This window comes from Hemiscyllium ocellatum, chromosome 9 (genome assembly GCF_020745735.1).
Source record: "Hemiscyllium ocellatum isolate sHemOce1 chromosome 9, sHemOce1.pat.X.cur, whole genome shotgun sequence".
In the NCBI taxonomy this organism is placed as follows: Eukaryota; Metazoa; Chordata; class Chondrichthyes; order Orectolobiformes; family Hemiscylliidae; genus Hemiscyllium; species Hemiscyllium ocellatum.
In genome coordinates this window covers 9947584-9968454 of record NC_083409.1, presented here as the reverse complement: position 1 = coordinate 9968454, position 20871 = coordinate 9947584, and the positions used below count along the sequence as shown (strand labels likewise).

At 45.3% G+C, this 20871-nt stretch overlaps 2 gene segments (V, D, J or C); one reads left to right on the top strand and one right to left on the bottom strand.

The window, feature by feature from the left end:
• LOC132818895 (Ig kappa chain V region Mem5-like) overlaps positions 1-20871 on the bottom strand; it is a 602774-nt gene that overhangs the window by 24786 nt on the left and 557117 nt on the right.
• Positions 18010-18850, top strand: LOC132818576 (Ig kappa chain V region Mem5-like; the record flags this gene model as incomplete). The annotated part of the segment is given in 2 exon segments: positions 18010-18293; positions 18808-18850. Coding segments are annotated over 2 exon segments (327 nt in total), but the record flags the coding sequence as incomplete, so codon positions are not given.

Below are 20871 nucleotides of genomic sequence, written 5' to 3'. Positions count from 1 at the left end.
CCAAGGAGCAGGAGAGTCGGCGTTTCCGGCATGAGCCCTTCTTCAGGGATACCTTCCAGCCCAACGAGGCAGTCCAACATGATGGCCTCTGTTTGATGTGGTGGCCTCTCAGCCCAGCGTGATGGTCACTCGGCCTAGTGTAGCGATCTCTGAGTGGCCCAGCGTGGTTCTCTCTCAGCCCACATAGTGGTCCTTTCTGTATATGGTGGTCTCTCCACCCGGGAAGGCCTCAGCGTGGACTTCCGGTCTCGAGATGATGACTTAAAGAATAATCTCATGGTAGCTAAGTTCTTAAGAAATGCTGTAATGTTTGAACTTTCAGCTTTATTTCTTCATTTTCTACTTAAAACTAAAAAAGATCTGCAACGTGTAACCTTGAACTTTATTCTTTCTTTCTACCTTGTTCTTACGATTCTGTACTGAGGTCCTTGTACCTAAGATGGCGCCTTGTGAGGTGACGTTACATACTTTTCACTGTACTCCAATACTTTTGCAATCGAGAACACGTGACAATAAACTTAAATAAAAATCAAATCAATATCAATAACACCACCAATTTATGTGGCCTCTGAAAACTTTCTAATTTTACAATCACAGTCAATTTGTTAATGTACATTACAAACAGCAAGGGTCCCAGCCCCAGTCCCTGTCTTACACCACTGGTCACAGGCTTCCAATCACAAAGACAAACCTCTCCCATCACTCTTTGCCTCATATTTGGATCCAATTTGCCAAAATGCCTTGGATCCCATGGGCTCTGACCATAACTCCAGGAAAGGCAAGAGAGGTAGGCAAGTAGTCCAGGAGTCTTCTGTGGTTATTCCCATTTCAAACAAGTATGCTGTTTTGGAAAATGTAGGGGGTGATGGAAACTCAGGGGTACTTAGCATGAGCAGCCAAGTTTCTGGTATTGACACTGGCTCTAATGTAATGGGAGGTACGTCGGGTTCCAAACAATCGACTGTGTTCAGGGACTCTCTAGCCCGAGGTACAGACAGACATTTCAGTGGCCAGCAGTAAAAAATCAGAATGGTGTGTTGCTTCCCTGGTGCCAGGATCAAAGATGTCTCAGGGAGGGTGCAGAATGTTCTTAAGTGTAGAGAGACCAGCAGGAGGTCATTGTACACTTTGCAACCAATGACATAGTAAGGGAAAAGGTTGAGATTCTGAAGGGAGATTGCAGAGAGCTAGGCAGGAATTTAAAAAGGAGGTCCTCAAGAGTAGTAATATCTGAATTACTCCTGGTGCTATGAGCTAGTGAGGGCAGCAACAGGAGGATAGAGCAGATGAATGCATGGCTGAGGAGCTGGTGTATGGGAGAAGGATTCACATTTTTGGATCTTTGGAAGCTGTTTTGAGGTAGAAGTAACCTGTACAAGAAGGACAGATTGCACCTAAATTGGAAGGGAACTAATATACTGGCAGGGAGATTTGCTAGAGCTGCTCAGGAGGATTTAAACTAGTAAGGTGGGCGGGTGGGACCCAGGGAGATAGTGAGGAAAGATTTCATCCTCAGATTGGTAAAGTTGAGAACAAAGGCAAGTCAAACAGTCAGGGCAGGCGGGGACAAAGCAGAGAACAAGGTAAGACTGATAAATTAAACTGCATTTATTTCACTGCAAGAGGCCTACAGGGAAGGAAGATGAACATGGGGCGTGGTTAGGAACATGGGACTGGGATATCATAGCAATTACAGAAATATGGCTCAGGGATGGACAGGACTGACCGTTTAATGTTCTAGGATACAAATGCTACAGGAAGGACAGAAAGGGAGGCACAAGAGGAGGGAGAGTGGCATTTTTGATAAGGGATAGCATTACAGCTGTACTTAGGGAGGATATTCCCAGAAATACATCCAGGGAAGTTATTCGGATGGAACTGAGAAAAAAGAAGGGGATGATCACCTTGTTGGGATTATAATATAGCTCCCCTCCAGTAGTCAGCGGGAAATTGACAAACAAATTTGTAAGGAGATTTCAGTTATCAGTAAGAATAATGGGGTGGTTATAGGAGGGGATTTTAACTTTCCAAACATAGACTGTGACTGCTATAGTGTGAAGGGTTTAGATGTAGAGGAATTTGTTAAGTGCGTACAATACAATTTTCTGATTCAGAATGTGGATGTACCGACTAGAGACGGTGCAAAGCTCAACCTTGGAAATAAGGCAGGGCAGGTGACTGAGGTGTCAGTGGAGGAGCACTTTTGGTCAGCGACCATAATTCTATTCATTTTAAAATAGTGAAGGAAAAGGATAGACCAGATCCAGAAGTTGGAGTTCTAAATTGGAGGAAGGCTAATTTTGCCAGTATTAGGCAAGAACTCTGAAAAGCTGATTGGGGGCAGTTGCTCGCAGGTCATGGGACAGCTGGAAAATAGGAAGCCTTCAGAAATGAGATAAATTGAGCCCAGAGATAGTATATTCTAGTTACGGTGAAAGGAAAGGCTGGTAGGTGTAGGGGATATTGGATGATGAGAGAAGTTGAGGGTTTGGTTGAGAAAAAGGATGAAGCATATGTCAGGTATAGACAGGATAGATTGTGTGAATCCTTAGATGGATACAAAGGCAGTAGGAGTACACTTAAGATGGAAATCAGGAGGGCAACGACATGAGATAGCTTTGGCAAATAGGGTTAAGGAGAATACAGAGGGGTTTTATGAATACATTAAGGACAAGAGGGTAACTAAGGAGAGAATAGGGCCCCTCAAAGATCAGCAAGGCGACCTTTGTGTGGAGCCGCAGGAGATGGGGCAGATACCAAATGAGTATTTTGCTTCACTAACTGTGGAGAAGGATATTGAAGATATAGAATGCAGGGAAATAGATGGTGATATCTTGAAAAATGTTCATATTACAGATGAGGAGGTGCCAGATGTCTTTGAAATGCATAAATGTGGATAAATCCCCAAGACCTAATTAGGTATACCCTAGGACTCTGTCGGAAGCTAGGGAAGTGATTGCTGGGCCTCTTACTGTGATATTTGTATCCTCAATAGTCACAAAAGATGTGCCAGAAGACTGGAGGTTCACTAATTGGTGCCACTACTTAAGAAAGGTGGTAAGGAAAAGCCAGGGAACTGTAGACCAGTCAGCCAGACGTCAATTGTGAGGAAGTTATTGGAAGGAATCCTGAGGGACAGATTGTCCATAAATTTGGAAAGGCAAAGACTGATTAGGGATAGTCAGCATGGTTCTGTGCATGGGAAATCATGTCTCACAAACTTGATTGAGTTTTTTGAAGAAGTAACAGAAAGAATTGATGAGGGCAGAACGTTACACTGGATCTGTATGGACTTCAGTAAGACATTCAACAAGGTTCCCCATGGAAGATTGGTTAGCAAGGTTAGATCTCATGGAATACAGTTAGAACTAGCCATTTGGATACAGAACTGGCTCAAAGGTAGAAGACAGTGGGTGATGGTGGAGGGTTGTTTTTCAGACGGGACGTCTCTGACCAGTGGAGTGTCATAAGGATTGGTGCTGGGCAACTACTTTTTGTCATTTACATAAATGATTTGGATGTGAACATAGGAGGTAGAGTTAGTAAGTTTGCAAATGACACCAAAATTGGAGGTGTAGTGGACAGCGAAGAAAGTTACCTCAGATTACACCAGGATCTTGATCCGATGGGCCAATGGGCTGAGGAATTGCAGATGGAGTTTAATTTAGATAAATGCAAGGTGCTGCAGTTAGGAAAGCAAATCTTAGCAGGACTTATACACTTAATGGTCAGGTTCTCGGGAGTGTTGCTGAACAAAGAGACCTTGGAGTGCAGGTTCATATCTCTTTGAATGTAGAGTCGTAGGTAGGTAGGATAATGAAGACGACATTTGGTATGCTTTACTTTATTGATTAGAGAATTGAGTATGGGTGTTGGGAGGTCACCTAAACCACTTTTGGAGTATTGTGTTCAATTCTGATCTCCTTCCTATCAGAAAGATGTTGTGAAACTAGAAAGGGTTCAGAAAAGATTTACAAGGATGTTACTAGGGTTGGAGGATTTAAGCTATACGGAGAAGTTAAATAGACTAGGGATGTTTTCCCTTGAGTGAGGTGTGACCTTACAGAGGTCCCTGCTGAGGGGTGACCTTACAGAGGTTTACAAAATCATGAGGGACATGGATTGGGCAAAGAGACCAAGTCTTTTCCCTGAGCTGGTGGAGTCCAGTAATAGAGGGCATGGGTTTAGGGTAAGAGGGGAAAGATATAAAAGAGACTTGAGAAGCAATTTTTTCACGCACAGAGTGGTGCAAGTGCAGAATGGGGCTGCCAGAGGAAGTGGTAGAGGCTGGTACAATTACAACATTTAAAAGGCATCTGAATGGGTATATCAATAGGAAGGGTTTGGAGGGATCTGGGCCAGGTGTTGGCAGGTGGGACTAGATTGGGTTGGGATGTCTGGTTGGCATGGACAAGTTGGACCTTAGGGTCTGTTTCCATGCTGTACATCTCTATGACTCTGACTCTAGAAGGAGGCTGTTCAGCCCCTTGTGTCAGTACTAGCTGTTTACTAACCTCACTCACAATGAACATCTCCATTGAATTCTGGATGAGTGGTGCTGGAAGAGCACAGCCATTCAGCCAGCATCCGAGGAGCAGCGAAATCGATGTTTCGGGCATAAGCCCTTCATCAGGAATAAAGGCAGTGAGCCTGAAGCGTGGAGAGATAAGCTAGAGGAGGGTGGGGGTGGGGAGAAAGTAGCATAGAGTACAAGCAAATGTGTCTGTGGTAGCGAGTTTGTTTCATGAAATGTTTGAAGAGCTTCAGGGCAGAGGAAATGACCTGGGAGTTGCAGTGGGAGAGGGACTCCCTGAGATTATTGTAGAGAGAAGCTCTTCAACCATGTCATGAAACAAACTCGCTCCCACAGCCACATTTGCTTGTACTCTATGCTACTTTCTCCCCACCCCCACCCTCCTCTAGCTTATCTCTCCACACTTCAGGCTCACTGCCTTTATTCCTGATGAAGGGCTTTAGCCCGAAACGTCGATTTCGCTGCTCCTCGGATGCCGCCTGAACTGCTGTGCTCTTCCAGCACCATTAATCCAGAATCTGGCTTCCTGCATCTGCAGACATTGTTTTTATCTCTGTTGAATGTCTATTGTTGGGAAGTAATTAAATCTGTTTAGAGACAGAATGTCCGACAAATGTGAACAGATCAGAGTAAGTCAGCATGGATTAAAAAGGGTCAGACATCTTTAACTGGTTACATGTTTTAACGAGGTCACTAATGTGTGAGATAAGGGAATGTGTTGTTTATATGGACGTCCAGATGACATTCAAGGAAGTTCTGCACAAGTGTTATAATGTTATCGTTGGAACAAAGAGATGACAGATAAACATATTCTGGATCTTTCTGCACAAATGAATTCTCAAATAAATCTCAGACATGTTGGTGAACTTGGAGTTTTATCAGAGGAAGGAGCTGAAGGAAATCAGTTGTTGGAGGAAAATGGTTCTGGGAAAATTAGAATGTCTTAAATCAGGAGGGCTAAATAATCTATTTTCAGGAGTGCTTCAGGAAGTGGTTGTAAAATATGAGAAACATTGATGGTTATCTGTTTGTCGACTGTGGAATAGGTCCTACAAAATGGAGGGAGTTAATTTAACACGCCTATTGAAAGAGAGAGAGAGAGAGAGGGAAAATAAGAAATTTTAGACCAATTAGCCAGAAGTCAGCAGTGGAGAAAATGCTTAAGTTCATTATAAAATATTTTATAGCTTAGCACTTTGAAAACAGTGGCAGAACTGGACAGAGTCGGCATGAATTGTCGAAAGGGAAATCATGCTTAAAAAATCGACTGGAATTGTTTGAGGATATAGTGAGTGGATTTGATAAGGGGGGGGCCCATGGATATGGTTTGTTTGGACTTTGTAAGGGGAATAGATCGGCGGTTCTGTGGTCAAAAACAAGACTCACGAATAGCATGTTGCCTCCCAGTTGTACGACTCAGGCATGTCTCAGATCGGCTGCAGGACATTCTGAAGGGGTGGGTGAACAGCTAGCTGTGATGGTGCATGAAGGGACTGATGATATCGTAATAAATGGAATGGGGTCCTACAAGCAGAATTTATGGAGTGAGGAACCATATTAAAATGTAGGATCTCAGAGGTAGTAATCTCAGGATTGCTCCCAGTGCCATGTGCTAGTCAGAGTCGAAATGAAAATATAGGCAGGATGAATGTGTGGCTTGAGAGATGGTGCAGGAGGGAGGGGTTCAGGTTTTTGGGACATTGGGACTGGTTCCAGGGGAGGTGGGACAATTACAAATCGAGTGGTCTACACCTGGGCAGGACTGGAACCAGTGTCCTGAGGGATGTGTTTGATCACACTCTTGGGGAGGGTTCAAAATAGTGTAGCAGAGGGATGGGAACCAAATGAGGAAGTTAGTGGGCAATAAGGAGGGAGTAACTAAAGCCTGTCAGGAACTAGATATTGAAGTCAGCGTGACTAAGGTTAAGAGTAGGTAGGGAGCAGATGATGAATGCAAAGGGACAGATGGTCTGAGATGCATTTGTTTTAATGTGAGAAGTGTAGTAGGTAAGGCAGAGGAATTTAGGGCTTGGACTAGTATCTGGGAGTATGATGTTATTGCTATTACTGAGACGTGGTTGAGGGAATGGCAAGATTGTTAACTAAATATCCCAGGATACAGATGTATCAGATGCGTTCGAGAGGGAAGTAAAAGGGATGGAGGAGTTGCATTACTGGTCAGAGTGGATATCACAGGTGTGGTGAAGGAGGGCACTATGGAGGACTCGAGCAGTGGGGCAATATGGGCAGAGGTCAGAAACAGGAAGGGTGCAGTAACAATGTTGGTGCTATCCTACAAGCCTCCTAACAGTGAACGTGAGATAGAGGTACAAATATGTAAACAGATTATGGAAAGATGTAGGAGTAACAAGGTGGTGGGTGATGGAAGATTTTAATTTTCCCAACATTGACTGGGATTCACTTCATGTTAGAAGTTAAAATGGAGCAGAATTTGTAAGAAGCATCCAGGAGGATTTCACAGAGTAATGTGGAAGTAGTCTAACTTAGGAAGGGGCCATACTGGGCTGGTGTTGGGGAATGAGCCCAGCCAGGTGATTGAAATTTCAGTCGGGGATTACTTTGGAAGAGTGATCACAATTCCATACGTTTTAGAATGCTCATGGACAAAGATGAGAGTGGTCCTAAAGGAAGAGGGCTAAAGTGGAGGAAGGCCAACTATCCCAAAATTTGGAAGGAGCTGGGGAATGTGGATTGGGAGCAGCTGTTTAAAGGGAAATCCACATTTGATATGTGGGTGGCTTTTAAAGAGAGGTTGACTAGAGTCAGGACAGACATGTCCCTGTGAAAATAAAGGATTGAAATGGCGTGATTAGGAAACGCTGGATGACAGATGAATTTGTGAGATTAGCTAAGAGGAAAAAGGATGCATACATAAGGTCTAAGTGGCTGAAAACAGACAAAGCTTTGGAAGAATATCGTGAAAGTAGGACCAATCTGAAGTGAGGAATTAAAAGGGCTAAAGGGGTCACAAAATATCATGAAGGAAAATCCCAAATCCTTTTATTCATACATAAGGAGCAAGTGGGTGACTAGAGAAAGGGCTGGCCCACTCAAGGACAAAGGAGGAAAGATATGTGTGGAGTCAGAAAATGGATGAGATTCTTAATGAGTGCTTTATGTCGGTATTCACCAAGGAGAGGGAAATGACAGATGTTGAAGTTGGGGATAGGTGTTTGATTACTCGAGGGCAAGTCGATTTAAGTAGGGAGGAAGTGTTGGGTATTTTAAAAGGCATCAAGGTGGACAAGTCCCCAGGTCAGGATGGGATCGATCCCAGCTTACTGAGGGAAGCAAGAGAGGAAATAGCTGGGGCCTTAATCGATATCTTTGTAGCAACCCTGAACATGGATGAGGGTCCCAGAGGACTGGAGAATTGCTAACGTTTAAGAAGGGTAGCCAGGATAATCCAGGTAACTATCAACCAGTGAGCCTGATGTAGTGGTAGGGAAGCTGCTGGAGAAGATACTGAGGGATAAGATCTATTTACTTTTGGAAGAAAATTGACTTATCAGTTATAGGCAGCATGAAGTTGTGCAGGGAATGTCGTGTCTTACCAACTTTGTAGATTTTTTTGAAGAACTGATGAAGTTGATTGAGGAGGGATGGGCTGTGGATGTCATACGCATGGACTTCAGTAAGGTGTTTGATAAAGTTCCCCATGCTAGCCTGATAAAGAAATTTAAGTCGCATGGGGTCCAGAGTGTACTCACTAGATGGGTAGTGAACAGGTTGGGCAACAGAAGACAGACAGTAGTGGTGGGAGTACTTTCTCAAAATGGAGAACAGGAATCCGTGCTGGTACCGCTCTTGTTTTTGATCTACATAAATGATCTGGAGGAAGGTATAGGTGGTCTGATTAGCAAGTTTGCAGATGACACTAAGATTGGTGGAGTAGCAGATAGTGAAGGGGACTGTCAGAGAATGCAGCAGAATATAGATAGATTGGAGAGTTGGGCAGAGAAACGGATGGATGGAGTTCAAGCCAGGCAAATGCAGTCTGATGAATTTTGGAAGATCCAAATCTGGAGTAAACTGTACGGTGAATGGAACACCCTGGGAAAATTGATGCCCAGAGCGACCTGGGTGTTCAGGTCCATTGTACCCTGGAGGTGACAACACAGGTCGACAGAGTGGTCAAGAAGGCATATGGCACATCTTCCTTCACCAGACGTGGTATTCAGTACAAGAGTTGGAAGGTCATATTAGAATTATATCAGACTTTGGCTTGGCCACATTTGGAATACTGCGTACAGTTCTGGTTGCCACATTACCAGAAAGATGTGGATGCTTTGGAGAGGGTGTAGAGGAGGTTCACCAGGATTGCCTGGTATGGAGGGCACTAGCTATGAAGAGAAATTGAGTAGATTAGGATTATTTTCATTAGAAAGTCAAATGTTGAGGGGGGACCAGATTGGGGTCTACAAAATCATGAGAGATATAGACAGGGTGGATAGCAAGAAGCTTTTTCCCAGAGTGGGGGACTCAATTACTCGGGGGTCATGAGTTCAAGGTGAGAGTGGAAACATTTCAGGGAGATATGTATGGAAAGTTCTTCACACAGAGGGTGATTGGTCCTGGAACACGTTGCCAGTGGAGGTGGTAGAGGCAGGCACAATAGCATCATTTAAGATATATCTAGATAGATACATGGATGGGCAGGGAGCAAAGGGAGACAGAACCTTGGAAAATTGATGACAGGTTTAGATGGAGGATATGGACCAGTGCAGGCTAGTAGGGCCGAAGGGCCAGTTCCTGTGCTGTAATTTTCGTTGCTCTTTGTTCTTTGAACTGAGGAAGCTCAAAGGAACAGAGTGATCTTGGGTGCTTCTCCACTGATCCCTGAATATGGCAAGACAGGTTAACGGAACAGTTATGAAGGCACAGGGGACACTTGCCTTTGTCATGTCAGGTATTGGTTATAAAAGCAGGAGGAGATGGTGCAGTTAAGCAGAACATTGGTTAGGCCACAGCTGGAGTACTGTGTGCAGTTCAGGTCACCACACTGTAGGAAGGATGTGATTGCACTGGATGGGGTGCAGAGGGGAATCACCAGGATGTTGTGTGGGATGGAACCTCTCAGTGATGAAGAGAAATTGGATCAGCTCGGGTTGTTTTCTATAGAGCAGAGAAGGTGGAGGGGGGACCTGATAGAGGTGTATAAGGTTATGAGGGGAATTGGCAGGGAGGAGAGAAAGCAGCTGTTCTTCTTGGGAGGGTCAATAACAAGTTGACTCACATTCAATGTGAAAGCTAGGAGGCTTCAAGATGTTTTAAGGAAAATGTTTTTCATCCAGAGGATGGTGTGCATCTGGAATGCACAGCCTGAGAGGGGAGTTGAGGTGGGAAACCTCACAAAGTTTAAAATGTACTTGGGTGAGCAGTTGAAATGTCATAACATTCAAGCTGTGGGCCTCATGTTGGAAAGTGGGACTGGTGTAGGTTTAGTGTAGTTTGGCTGGTACAGTTAATGGGCTGAAGGGCCTCCTCTGTACTGTGTGATTTCATGATTCTGTCGTGGGTAGTTTCAGGCTCCTTAATTGAGGAAGGATGTTCTGGCTGTGGAGGGAGAGCAGTGAAGGTTTACCAGACTGATTCCTGGGAGGACAGCACTTAGATCTGATGAGAAACTGGATCAGTTAGGATTATATTCATTGGCGCTTAGAAGATTGAAAGGAATCATATTGTAACCTTGAAAATCCGAACAGGACAAGACTAGAACAACACAGGGAGGATGTTCCTGATGACTGGGGAATCCAGAACTACGAATTATGGTTTAAAGAAAAGGGAAAGGTTATTTCAGACTGAGCTGAGGAGACATTTCTTTTGCCAGAGACTGGGAAGCTAGTGGGATAGTCTGTCACAGAAAGCAGTTGAGCCCAAAACATTCAATATTTTCAAGAGAGGATAAGTGTATTCTTAGGACTAAAGGGGTTAAATTTTATGGAGAAAAAATGGGAGCAGGGGACTAAGTTGGATGATTAGCCATGGTCATATTGAATGGCAGAGCCAACTTGAAGGGCTGAATGGCCTCCTCTTGCTCCTAGTTCCTTTGTTTCTATGTTTGAGAGACTGTTCATAAACATGGAAACATATGGAATTATAGAGTCTTAGAGCCATCGAGTCCTACAGCACAGAGACAGGCCCTTTGGCCCAAACTGGACCGTGCTGACCAAAATGTCCATCCATGCTAACCCCATTTCCCTGCACTTGGCCCATATCCTTCAAATGTTTTCCTATCTATGTATTTGTCCAAATGTCTTTTAAATGTTGTTAATGTATCCACCTCAATCACTTCAGCTGGCATCTCATTCCACATGCGTGCCACCCTCTGTGTAAAAATGTTGCCCCTCAGGTTCCCTTTTATTCATTCCTCTCTAAAACTAAACTGATGCCCTCTCATCCTCGTTTCCCCAACCCTCTCCATGTCTCTCATGATCTTATACACTTCTAAATGTTCCCCCACCAGTCTCCTACGCTCTCAGAAAAAAGTCCTAACTTGGCTAACTTCCCCCTATAACTCAGATTGTTGAGTCCAGGCAACATCCTTGCCAATTTCTTCTTGTACTCTTTCTGGTTTAGTAATATCCTTCCTATAACAAGGTGACCAAACTGAATACAATATTCCAAGTGCGACCTCACTGACATCCTGTACAATATTAGAGATTAGATTCCCTCCAGTGTGGAAACAGGTCTTCGGCCCAACCAATCCACACCGACCCTCTGAAGAGTAACCCACCTAGACCCATTTCCCTCTGACTAATGTACCTAAGACTATGGCCAATTTAACATGGCCAATTCACCTGACCTGCACATCAAACTTACTAATCATGCCTTACAGATTCTCATCCAAATCATTAATATTGATAACAAACAGTAATGGGTCAGCACTGAGCCCTGAGGAACTCCACCCAACACAGGCCTCCAGTCTGACAAGCATCCTTCCAATATTACCTCTGCTTCCTATCATCAAGACAGTGATAGAAAAGTATTTGTCTTTGGTTAGGAATTAGTTTGGAGATAGGAGACAGAGAAGAGGGATAAGATGTGAACAAGATGTGAATAGTGGTTTGTGCAGGGGCCTCAGTATTTCACGATATTTCTCAATGACTTGGATGAAGGAAAGAGAGCCAATTATCCAAGATTGCTGACCACACGGAGTGAGGCAGCTTGGAGGAGGTTACAGAGATAGGGAGAGTGGAGGGCAGAGAGGGATTTGAGAACAAGGATGAGAATTTGAAAATCGAGGTGTTGCTCGACCAGGAGCCAATATAGGCACGGGGTGCAGGGGGTTGTGGGAACGGGACATGGTGCAAGTTTGGATACGGGCTGCAGAATTTTGGATGAGCTGAAGGATACGGAGGGCAGTGGCTGTGATGTGCATCAGCCATTGGAATGGTCATGTTTGGAGCCCCATAAACATGGCTGAGATTTTCAGTGGCTGATCTTTGTGATATGAAAGATATGGGTCTTAGATCATTCTCAAACATGAGACCCAGTTTGTAAAGAGTCTGGTTGAGCAGCAGACAATGCTCAGGGAGAGGGATGGAGCTTATACCAGGATCTGAAGAGGATGGCTTTGAGCTTCCCAATATGTTTCACAGTGACACTGGCTCCTCAGTCCTGACTGCTCTTAGCTGCTGTGATTGTCACTGATTAGACACTTATTATTAGAGATTCTGACCACAGCAGAAAGCCCCAGTGTAAAAAATAACTGCAAAGACTGTCAGATCGCAAGGTTGAAACTTCACCAAAAGAGGAAGTGAAAGAAGGAGCTCGGAGCAGCTGGGTGTTTGTTACTGAGACGGGAGAAAACTGTGAACTGTCTGCTCTCTCTGGAATCTGACAGCACAGGAGGCTGGTTCTAGGATTTATTTTTTGCAGAAACAGCACAGTTTTGGAAAAAGTGTCAGTCACTCTCTCACAAACACACACGCCTGCACTCGGAGATCAGAAACAGAATCCAGCAGCAGCTCTGTCTCCAAGGTGTGAAACCTGCACAGAATTGTTCCCTCGTTCAGTTTATAACTGGCAGGATGCAGGATATACCCTGAGTAAGGGACTTCAAAGTCCACCATCAAAAGCTGCTCAGAAGCATCACTACTGAGCAAACTGGTCACGCTCCACCTGATTCAGCTGCGAGACTGGACCTGGGGCAGGTGGTGAGGGAACCGACAAGAGGGAAAAACATACTCACTATCACCTTCACCAACCTGCTGCTGGTGTATCTGTCCATGACAGTATCAGTAAGAGTGACCACCGCACAGACCGTGTGGAGACAAAATCCTGTCTTCCCTTTGAGATTATCTTACATTCTGTTGGGCAAGAGATATGGAATGTCAGAAAGAACTTTGTGTTTAGCAGCAATTGTCAAAGTCTTGGAAATTTGTGCCCATTCAGGTGTGACAGGTGAAGACACTCAGTGATTGCAATGGCAGATTGGATCGGCTCTTGATGGAAATAAACCTGCAAGGCCCTGGGGGTCGAGTAGGGGAGAGGGTGGGACTGACTGGATTGCTCCATGAAATGACAGCATTTCCCTGACAGGCTGAATGTTCTCCCCCTGTGCTGGAAATAGGTCTCACTCAATGAGGGGTTCATAGTTAGAGAGTCTGGATGCAGTAAATACAGGACAAATTGTTTCTCCAGGCAGGAGGGTCAGTAACCAGAGGGCACACATTTCAGAAAGAGTCTAAAGTACAAGAGAGAAGATAGGAACATTTTTTATCCAGCGAGTTCATGATGACTGTCTGCAAGGTGAGTGGAAGTGGATTCAACAGCAACTTTCAAAAGGGCATTTGGAGAAATAGCTGAAAAGGAAATAATTGCAGGGTTATACAGGAAGGGCTGGGGAAATGGGACTCATTGGACTCATTTGACTAACAGTCGCAATTAACCCAGTGACCTCTGTCTGTGCTGTTTTAGAGCTTACACACACTTAGACTCACCTTTACACAAAGACTGGGAGAAACAGACAACCCAGTTTACAGAAGAGTGTTTTCTCAAGGAAAACTCTCTTGAACCAACTCAGGGAACAGGCCAGACTAGATTTACTGATGAGGAATAATTCAGCAAATCAATGGCAAGGGAACAGTGAACCAAAAGTGATGGGATTGAACAGTATATTCAATAGCACAACCATTCAGAGGGGGAGGGATCAAGGGCAGGAAGTCCGAGAGCATGCTGTAGGGGTCTGAAGGCTCTGCTGTCAATGGTGGGATGGAGCAAGCAGCAATGGGCAGGAGACCAGAGACAGAAGATGGAAGGGGGAGAGAGGGAATGTGAGTCTGCAGCAGGACACAGACGGAGGGAGGCCATGGTGGCAATTGGCTGGCAGTGAGGTCAGGGGTCATTCTGGAATGAGAGATGGATAAGACAGGGAAGGGCCCACTCCATATCAGACAAATTGGAGTTTATGGAATATGGCTTTAGGAAGCTAGGAGAGGACATTAGAATCATAGAGTTAGGGAGCAGGACGAGCAGGAATTAGGGTTTCTGTGGTCAAGGGGGCGAGGTAGTGCAGACACAATGTTGTTGAGATTGAAATAAGAGGCATACGTGATGGAGAGGATGTGGGGTTTGCAGCTCAGGTGCTGGATAGTACTGAGGGAAGGAGGGCCATGTTTACTGGTCTCTTCTGGAGCATCCAGTGGGAAGGAGGTCCCTGTTTATTGGTGTCTATTGGAGGTTCCAGTGGAAAGAGGTCCATGTTTATTGGTGTCTATTGGAAGGTGGTCCATGTATACATCATTAAAGAGTCATAGAGGTTTACAGCATGGGACCAGGCCGTTCAGCTCAACTCATCCATGCCGACCAAGTATCCAAAACTGAACTAGTCCCATTTGCATGTGTTTGGCCCAATTCTCTCTAAATCCTTCCTATCCATGTTCCTGTAAAAATGTCCTTGAAATGTAGTAATTGTACTCACCTCTACGAATTCTTCTGGCAGCTCATTACACATACACACTAACCTCTGTGTGAAAATGTTGCCTCTCAGTTTCCTACTAATTCTTTCCCCTCTCAACTTAAGTTACTCCTTCTAGTACTGGACTCTCCTACCCTGGGGAAAAGACTTTGACTATTCACCTTATCTATGACCCTCATGATTCTACAACCTCTATAAGGTCACCCCTCAATCTCCTGCATTCCCTGGAAAAACATCTTGGCCTATTCATCCTCATCTTGTAATTCAAATCCTCCAATCTTTGTCACATCCCTGTTAATCTTTCTTGTATTCAAACCACTGTCATAACTTCCTTCTGAGAGTAGGATGAGCAGAAATGTACTGTGCCCAAATGTGGCCTTCCCAATGCCTTGTACAGCTGTAACATGATGTCCCAGCTCCTGTACTCCCTGCTTTGACCAGTGTAGGTGAGCATGCCAAATACTTTCTTCACCACCCTGTCTACCTGTGACCCCACTTCCAAGGAACTATGTACCTGTACCCCTCAGTCTCTCTGTTCAACAACACTCCCCATGGCTCTACCATTAATTGTGTAATTCCTGCCCTGGTTTGTCTTCCCAAAATGCAACTCCTTCCATTTATCAAAATTTCCATCTGGATATGTTGACCCACTGGCCCAGTTGATCAAGATGACATTGCACTCTTGGATAACCTTCTTCCCTGTCCACTATGCCAACAATTTTAACATCAGCCACAAACTTACTGACCATTCCTGCTATTTTCTCATCCAAATTACTCATATAAATGATGAACAACAGTGGATCCAGGATCGATTCTTTTGACAGGCAGTTGGTCACTGGCCTCCAGTCTGAAGAACAACCCTCTCTCACCAGCCTCAGCCTCCTATCATCAGGCCAATTTTATATCCAATTGGTGAGCTCTCCCTGGATCCTGTGTGATATAATCTTACTGAGCAGTCTACCATAGGGAACCTTGTATTAACTCCATGTAGACAGAGTGTACTACTCCATCTTTACCTATCTTCTTGCTTACTTCTTCAAAAACTCAACCATCTACTCATCTCCATTGGAAGTTCCAGTGATTAGGAGGCCCATATTTACTGGTCTGTCTTGGAGGATCCAGTCAGAAGGAGACCAATGTTTACTGGTCTCTAGTGGAGGCTCTTGCAGGAAGGAGGCCATGTTTACTGGACTCTGTAGGAGAGTCCAGTGCATCATGGACTCCAAGGTGAGTGTGGGGTTCAGTTCCTTTCTGTTGTAACTGTGTAATGGTTCAACCCACATCCCAGTAAAACACCCTGACTCAGAGACTGATCATGGAAAGGGAAAGAGAGGGGTAGGAGAGGGGAAGGGATTGGAAAATATTGTGAATGGACAGGCTGGATCAGTGGGTCAGAACCTGTGCTGCCCGCCCCCCCCCCCCCCAGCTCACACTGATGGCCTGAGGATCTCCTCTCTCTGCAGGGCCTTCATGGAATGAGCTTTGTGTCCAAACCAGTCCCCAGTGAGAACAGGCCAAAAGCACAGAACTGCCCTTCATTTGACAAGAATCTAGCCATCTTTCTGAGAGAGGCCAAATCCAGGTCAATGTGGAAAATGGGGCCTTACTCTCGGAGAAAACATGCTTCTGGGGTCAAGGGTTAACATCCATGAGTGGGGCAGAGAGAGGGAGATTCATCCTGAATTCAACTGCCACAACCTGGGACACTGTGAGAAAGAGAGAGAAGTGAGTCAGAGACAACGGGGTGTGTGTGTGTGTGTGTGTGTGTGTGTGTGTGTGACAGAGAGAGCGAGAGAGCGACAGAGAGAGAGAGAAAGTGAGAGACATGAGTATGATTAGAAACAGAATGACAGAGAGGGAGGGAGTGCGACTGTAGATTGGGAATAGAGAGAGGGAGGGAGAGAGACAGAGGGAGGTATAGAGAGGAGAGATAACAGAGGATTTAAATTGAAGCGAAAGGGGGAAGGAGTTATGGAGACAGTGAGAGATGGAAAAATAAAAATTATGAGATGGAGTGAGAAAGCATGAGTGAATTGGGGAGAGTGGCTATGAGACAGAGTGAGAGAGAGAGAGAACATGAAAGAGATTAACAGTAGGAGAGAGAGGGATAGAGAGAAAGAAGTGGCAGATGTGAGAGAGAGAGAGAGAGAGAGAGAGAGAGAGAGAGAGAGAGAGAGAGAGGTGGATAGGTCCTGGTCACCACATTCTGAGAAGGATGTGACTGTACTTGAGAGGGTGCAGAGATTTACCAAGATGCTGCCTGGGATGGAGGGTCAGCTGTGGGGAAATCTTGGAAAGGTTGGGATTGTTTCCTTGGACCAGTGAAGGCTGAGAGGGGACATGATAGAGGGGGATAAGATTATTTGGGGCAGTGATAGCGTGGGTAAGAAGGCACTTTATATATCAGTAAAGTACTCAATAACCTGTGTCCCAGGTAACACAGACATGGACACAGAAACTCGGAACTGGAGTAGGCCTTTCGGCCCTTTGAGCCTGCTCTGTCATTCAGTATGATCATGGCTGATCCTCCATCTCAAAACCATATTCCTGCTTTCTCCCCATTCCCTTCATGCTGTTAAAATGCAAAACAATTATCTCTCTCCTTTTCTTGAATTTATTCAGTTCCTTGGGTTCCACAGTTGTCCTACCCTTTGAGTGAAGAAATGTTTCCTCATCTCAGTCCTAAATGGTCTACCCTCTATCCCCCTGAGACTGAGTCCCCTGATTCCAGACTTCCCAACCAGAGGAAACCTCCTCCCTGCCCAGCCCTGTTGGAATTTTATACATCTCAATCAGATTCCCTCTCATCCTTCTGAACTTGAGTGAGTCCAGGCCCAGTCAAATTGGAGTGAGAGGAGAATTGAGGAGAAATGTTTTCACCCAGAAGGTGGTGGGAGTCTGGAACTCACTGCCTGAAAGGCTGGTTGAGTCACAAACTCTCGTGACACTGGAGCAGTGTTTAGATATTCCCTTGTGTTGCTGTAGCCCCCAGGGTGATAGGTCAAGAGCTGGAGGATGGGATTAGTGTCATCAGATCTTTGTTTACTCACACAGACACAATGGGCTAAATGGCCTCATTCAATGTTGTTCACATCAATGATTCTCTGAGAGAGCGCGAGAGAGCGAGAGAAGGAAGTGTGAGGGGCTGACGTGGCTCTCTCTGCCTGATGCCATTTACATACTGAGGAACACCCAGTCAGACTCTCACAGGCTGCAGCTTTATAAAGCAGAGCCCAGTGAAGGGAGAATTGATCAGGAACCAGGCACAGGGACAGGAGCACACACCATGATTTCACACATCCAGCTGATCTGGCCCCTGGCATTCTGTATCGCAGGTACAAATCTCTCTCCTTCCACCTTGAATCTTTAGCTGCTCTCCACTTGACTCCAATTCCACTGACTTGTGATTGAAGGGAAAATGCTGAAACCAGAGGAATGCTCAGTGTCTCCAACAATCTCTCATTTGACCGGCTCTTTCTGTGACAGTTCTGACTTCACCGTGTTTCTCTCTGACCCCTCAGGTATCAGTGGGGACATCATCATGACCCAGTCTCCCCCGGTGCTGTCAGTGGGACTGGGCCAGACTGCAACCACCACCTGTATGACCAGTCAAAGCATTAGCAGCAACCTTGCTTGGTACCAGCAGCGAGAAGGTCAGAAACCCTCTCTCCTGATCTATGATGCAGCAACTCGATTCACAGGAGTCTCCGATCGATTCACCGGCAGTGGATCAGGGACCAGTTTCACCCTGACAATCAGCAACGTTCAGAATGAGGATGTCGCTGACTATTACTGTCAGCAGTATAGCAGCAGCCTTTACAGTGATACAGAGCCATACAAAAACCTCAACACGCACAACACCACCTCCTGTACTGACACGTCCAACAGTTATATGAAATGTATAATAAGGGACAGATAGTCCCACCTCTTGCACTGACACGTCCACAGTTATATATAAAGTAAATTGAACAAATTACCCCATGCTGGGATTGTCACTGTCCACTACACACTCCAGTCCCTGTGGTGTCCACCGCTCACTGAAGGCCTCAAGTTTCCCTCTTACACTCCATGGCCGCATGTGAAGAACAGCTGCAAGTTTTAACAATGAAAACTAAATTTCACAAACCCCCGAGAGTAGCGGGACACAACCCAGGGAGACAGAGAGAGAAAAAGACACATGAATGAGGGAGAGACAGAGAGGGGTAGGGAGTGAATGAGATTGACCAAGAATAGACAGAGACAGAGAGAGACAGGGAGAGGTTGAGAGTGACAGGGGGAAGCAGAGAGCTGAGGTTTTTGTACAGCCTCTGCACTGGGAGCTCTCACTGTGGTACACGTTCGGTAAAGGAACCAAACTCAGACTGAGCAAGTAAACCTCAATTGTCCGTTATTAACCCTGTCAATACTGAAATACACTTTCTAAAACACAAATGCTGAATTGTTGAAGGTGTTAGTGGGGAGCTGCAGTGAATGAAATGGTTGATTGAGGAGCACTGTGGCGAACAGGGTGTCCAGCTGTACTTCTTTAGTTCCATTGCCCCGCTTAAGCAGCAAGACAGAAGTCAGTCAGTTTTACTCACTGTGTGGAGGAGCTCTGTCCATTTTCAGCCTGTGGTCCCATTCCTGCAGCATGGAGTGAAATCAGTGAGTAGCCTCCTGCCAGTCTCAGTGTGACAGACTCAGGGCAGATTTTGATGTGAGCTCTGGATCCCTGTCCCAGTCTCTGATCTCACTGACCTCAGCAGCAGCAGCAGCAGCAGCAGCACAGTGAGACACCGAGCTCCCACCTCCCCCAGCTTTAACTCTGCTCAATCACACAATCACAGAATTGTTACAGTGTACAAGGAGACCATTCCACCCATCCTGTCTGGACCGGCTCTCTGAATGAGCAATTCACTGAGTGTCATTCTCCTGCCTTCTCCCTGCCACCCTGCACATTGTTCCTTTTCAACTAACATTCTCATTCCCTTCGGAATGTTTTAATTGAAGCTGCCTCCACCACACTCTCAGGCAGTGTATTCCACACCTTAACCACTCACTGGCTAAAAATGTTGTTCCCCATCTCACTTTTGTTACTTTTCCCAATTGCTTTCGATCTGTGGTCTCTTGGTCTGAATCCTTTCTTAATTGGGAACATTTTCTCCCTATTTACTCTGTCCAGGCCCTTCCTGACTCTGAATTCCTTGAACAAATCTCCTCTCAGCCTTCTCCAAAGAAGACAGTCCCAAATTCTCCAATCAAACTTCATAACTGATGTTCCTCATCCCTGGAATGATCTTTGGGAACAATTTTTGCTATCGCTACAAAACATTCGCCTCCTTCCAGAATTCTTCACATTATCTATGTCCCTCATGATTTTCCAAACCTCTACAAGGTCACTCCTCAGAACCTCCCGCTTCAGGGTAAGAAGTCTCAGCTTTTCCAGCCGCTCATAGTCAAAGAGTCATACAGCGTGGAAACAGACCTTTCAGTCCAACTTGTGCATGCTAACCAACTATCCTAAACTGATCTCATCTCTTTTGCCAGCATTTGGCTTACATCTCTCGAAAACCAGCCTATCCATGTTCCCATCCCAATGTGTTTTAAATGTTGTAATTGTAACCACCTCCAACACTTTCTCCGGCAGCTCAATCCAGACACGCACCACACCCTGTGTGACAAGTTACCCCTCAGGTCCCTTTTGAATCTTTTGCCTCTCACCGTAAAATTATGTCCTCTTGTTTTGGAATCCCTTTCCCACGGAAAAGACCTTGAATATACACCCAGTCCATGCCCGTCATGGTTTTATAAACATCTATAACGTCACCCCGAGGCCTTAGATGCTGCAGGGAATATAGCCCCAGTTTCTTCAGCCTTTCCCTGTCACTTGAACCCTCCAAATCCTGGCCACATCCTTGTAAGTCTTTTCTGCAGCTTTTTAAGTTTAACAACATCCTTCCTATCTCAGGATGATAGGATTGTTCACATCATTCCCAAAGTGGCCTCACCAATCTCCTGTACTGCTGCAACATGATGATCCAACTCCTGGACTCAATGCAGTGATGAACAAAAGCAAGCAAACCACACACCTTCTTCATCACCCTGTCTACCTGTGACCCACTTTCAAGGAATAATGTACCTGCATCTTCACCCCTAGGTCTGTTATTCAGCAACACTCCACAGGGCCCTCCCATTAACTGTATAACTCCTGCCCTGGTTTGCCTTTCCAAAATGCAACATCTCACATTTATCTAAACTGAACTCCATTTGCCACTCTTCTGCCCATTGCCCCATCTGATCAAGGTCCCGCTGTACCCTGAGATAATCTTCTTCACTATCCACTGTCCCACCAATTTTGGTGTCATTTACAAACTTACCGTAACTCCTATATTCACATCCAAATCATTTCTTTAAA